General features: G+C 32.6%; 1 protein-coding gene across 1 annotated transcript; it reads right to left on the bottom strand.

Annotated features, from left to right (window-relative positions):
- Positions 1-55: 55 nt before the first annotated feature.
- Positions 56-1,283, bottom strand: EIN_294490 (hypothetical protein; the record flags this gene model as incomplete). Its single annotated transcript, XM_004257692.1, has 1 exon — positions 56-1,283. A coding segment is annotated over one exon (1,228 nt), but the record flags the coding sequence as incomplete, so codon positions are not given.
- Positions 1,284-3,079: the final 1,796 nt, after the last annotated feature.

The raw sequence follows: 3,079 nt of genomic DNA, 5'->3' as shown, positions 1-3,079 counted from the left end.
ACTTTGACTTCATAAAGAGATATTTGATTTCTACAACTAATTGATACCTCCACACCAAAGTAATTTTTAAAAATTCTTTTTAATTCCTTTCTTTCATAATATTTTCCAGCTTCAACTTTTAACTCGCTTTTCTGTAGTAATTCCCAAATGTCAACTTCGTCATACAAATTTAATGCAGTTCTCATATAATCAATTGGACCATTCGGCCCCTTGAACAATTTCATTGTGCAACTTCCGTGTTTGTCCCATTGATAGATGGCAAAACGACACATTCCAATAGACATCCACTTGAGATTAACTTCTTTTATTAAGTCTTGATCTCTTAAAAGCATATTCTCTGCGTTATCTGGGCCAAAAAAGTTAGTGCAACAGAACAGATTTCTGTTTTTATAATAGTGTGGCCAATACCCGTGTAATATAAATCCTTCTTTGACTGTTGTTTTAACCGGAAAATTGCAATGTCCATCTACACACAACTCACCAAGCCAATATCGTGAATGCACTATGAAGTCTGGAACAAATTGATCCATATAGAATTTACACATCGAATAAGAAGACAATGTCTCAAGCATTTTTTTCATGGGGTAAATGTCTGGAGTCACTGGAATTCGATTTGGGTATTTAGCTTTTGGTGGTAAAAATGGAAATTCCAATTTCTCAGCCTCTCTTTCACGTTCTTTTTTCCTTTTTTGATAAAAAGTGATTTCTTGTGGAACAGCCTCTTCTTTTTGTTTTGGTACTTCTTGTGTTTGAATATGAACTGGTGGTGTTTGTTGTGGAGGTATAACTTTTTGTGGTGGAAGAGTTGTTTTAGGTCTTACAACAGGCTCTTCTTTCTGAGGAGTTTGTGGTGGTATTGGAGACTCTTTTGGTAATTCCTTTTCTTTTCTTTGATACATTGGATACCTGGTTTGTTGTGGCATCTGAGGAACATGAGGAGGACCAGGTGGTTGTTGTTGGGGTTGAGGTATTTCTAAAGGTCTTCTTGGTTGTTGTTGAAAAGGTGGTAAATATCTTGGCTGTTGATATCTTGTTTGTTGAGGATAAAAATGTGGTCGAAATTGATGTGGTGGTTGTTGAAAATACTGTGGACGGAATGGGGGTCTTTGATACCTTCCCCTGCCTCTGAAACGTGGAGGCAGTTCTTGAACTGGAACTTGTTGAGGAAGATTTTGAGCAAGTGGTTGAAGGGAAGGAAATTCCTCTTGTTGTTTGTCTTCTTCTTTTTTCTTGTCTGGTTGCCCGAACGATTTTATGAGAAGTAAGAGAAAAAATATCAACATTCTATTACTAGTAAAACATGTTTTTAAGTTACAAAGTTAAAGACATTAATTAACTTCATTTTTTTAATGTCAACTTATTGTGTAATAATTAAAATTCAAATATTAAATATTAATATTAAATTACATCTAAATTTGAATGATTGGTATTCATTTATATGATATATGAGACTAAAAGTGGTACGTGTAATATATGATAAATTAAATTATTTATTATATATTATATAATTAAATATTTTTTCTATCAAAATTACAACTGATTAAAGTTATAATTTAATAAGTCAATACTTATTCATACAAACAACTCCCAATTATATAATGAAAAAGTTTATGTGTTTAAACGTATAATATTAACATTGCGTTTTAATGTATTTTTAATTAATAACATTTCACATTCATAGAATTTGTACACTTAAAAAGATAAAACAAATCTGTCAAAACCGGGAGATTTTTAGACAATAAAACCTTAAATACCGTTCTTTAGATAACTCTGTTTTTAGTTTCAGTCTAAAAATGTTTTGCTCTTGAGGTAAAATTTATAAGTTTTATTTAAATTTAAATAATTTCAAATATTTGAACATTAAAAAACGACTTGTTGACATTTGAAAAAAAAAACAAAAAAAATCAATAGATTCAATTTTCTCGACAATTTTCTTATCTAACTTTCCACTCAACTGTATTTTTAGCAGTAAATTTATGACTGGCAACTGGTGAGCATTTTGACCCATTAAAATAGATATTTTTATTTTCAAGAGTGAATGCTTCGAGTCCTATATAACACAACCTTTGTTCACAAGTTATAGTTTTCATACCAATATCAGAAAACGTCCCATTATAAATTAGTACATTTAAAAGGCTTTGTTCATACCCCCACTGCATTTTCTTTCTATCCATATAAGTGTTATAGACCTCGACAAACCGTTTCATCTTTTTAATCCCTCCAAACCCAAAGCCGGCATTTATCTCAGGAAGTCCCGTCTTTGCAAGATCATCTGCTATTTGCCTTCCAAAGTATTTGACAATCCAAAGGTAGTGATCCTCTTTCAAATATGGCCCCCAGCAGTTCTCAGTGATTTTAGTGCCAAAGCATTCAGTGATGTAAGCGACTTCATCGTCATGAAATGTCGCAAAGAAGTCTCCATAGAAGAGTGTGTCTCGCAAATCAATTAAAACAAGTCGGTCTATTTTGTTGTAGTTAATTGTAATAAACTTTTCAATCTCATAAAACCGCGTGCAACTTGCGTCTTCTGTTTCATTCCGAAAAGCACGCACCACTTCAACTCGAAGCTTTTTAAGACGTTCCAAGTCGTGACAAGTTGGTTGTGGAAATTTGTATATGATAAAAACAAAGTGTGAGTGTGGCATAGATGTGCGTGCCATGATTAGTGTGTCCCACATCTCTTTGGGTATACAAGGAACATGAGAGTTGAAATTATAAGAGCCAATGACATAGTCACGATCGTTGTTTGGACGGTATTTAAAGACTTCGCCGCATTCACCACTGTAATTCAAGCGATTGAAATTAACAAAGTCGTTTTGAAATTTGGCATTTGATTTGTTGGCTAATACTTCTTCATACCAATAAGACATTGAAACTTTGGGAGTGGGTCCCAGTAATAAAGTACTCGACGCAATAATAAACAATACGGTGGGAATCACTGAAAACCATAGCAATAAAAACCTCATTGATATTTTAAAATTTTGTTTATTACTTGGGTTTGGAAACAGACATTTTTAAATTAATTTATTTATTATTTTATTGTAGAAAATCAGAGTTGGATTTCGCAATTTTTACAAGG

Source organism: Entamoeba invadens (assembly GCF_000330505.1).
Source record: "Entamoeba invadens IP1 unplaced genomic scaffold scaff_1105074726009, whole genome shotgun sequence".
NCBI lineage: Eukaryota > Evosea > Mastigamoebida > Endamoebidae > Entamoeba > Entamoeba invadens.
This window is presented reverse-complemented; position numbering and strand designations above follow the sequence as displayed.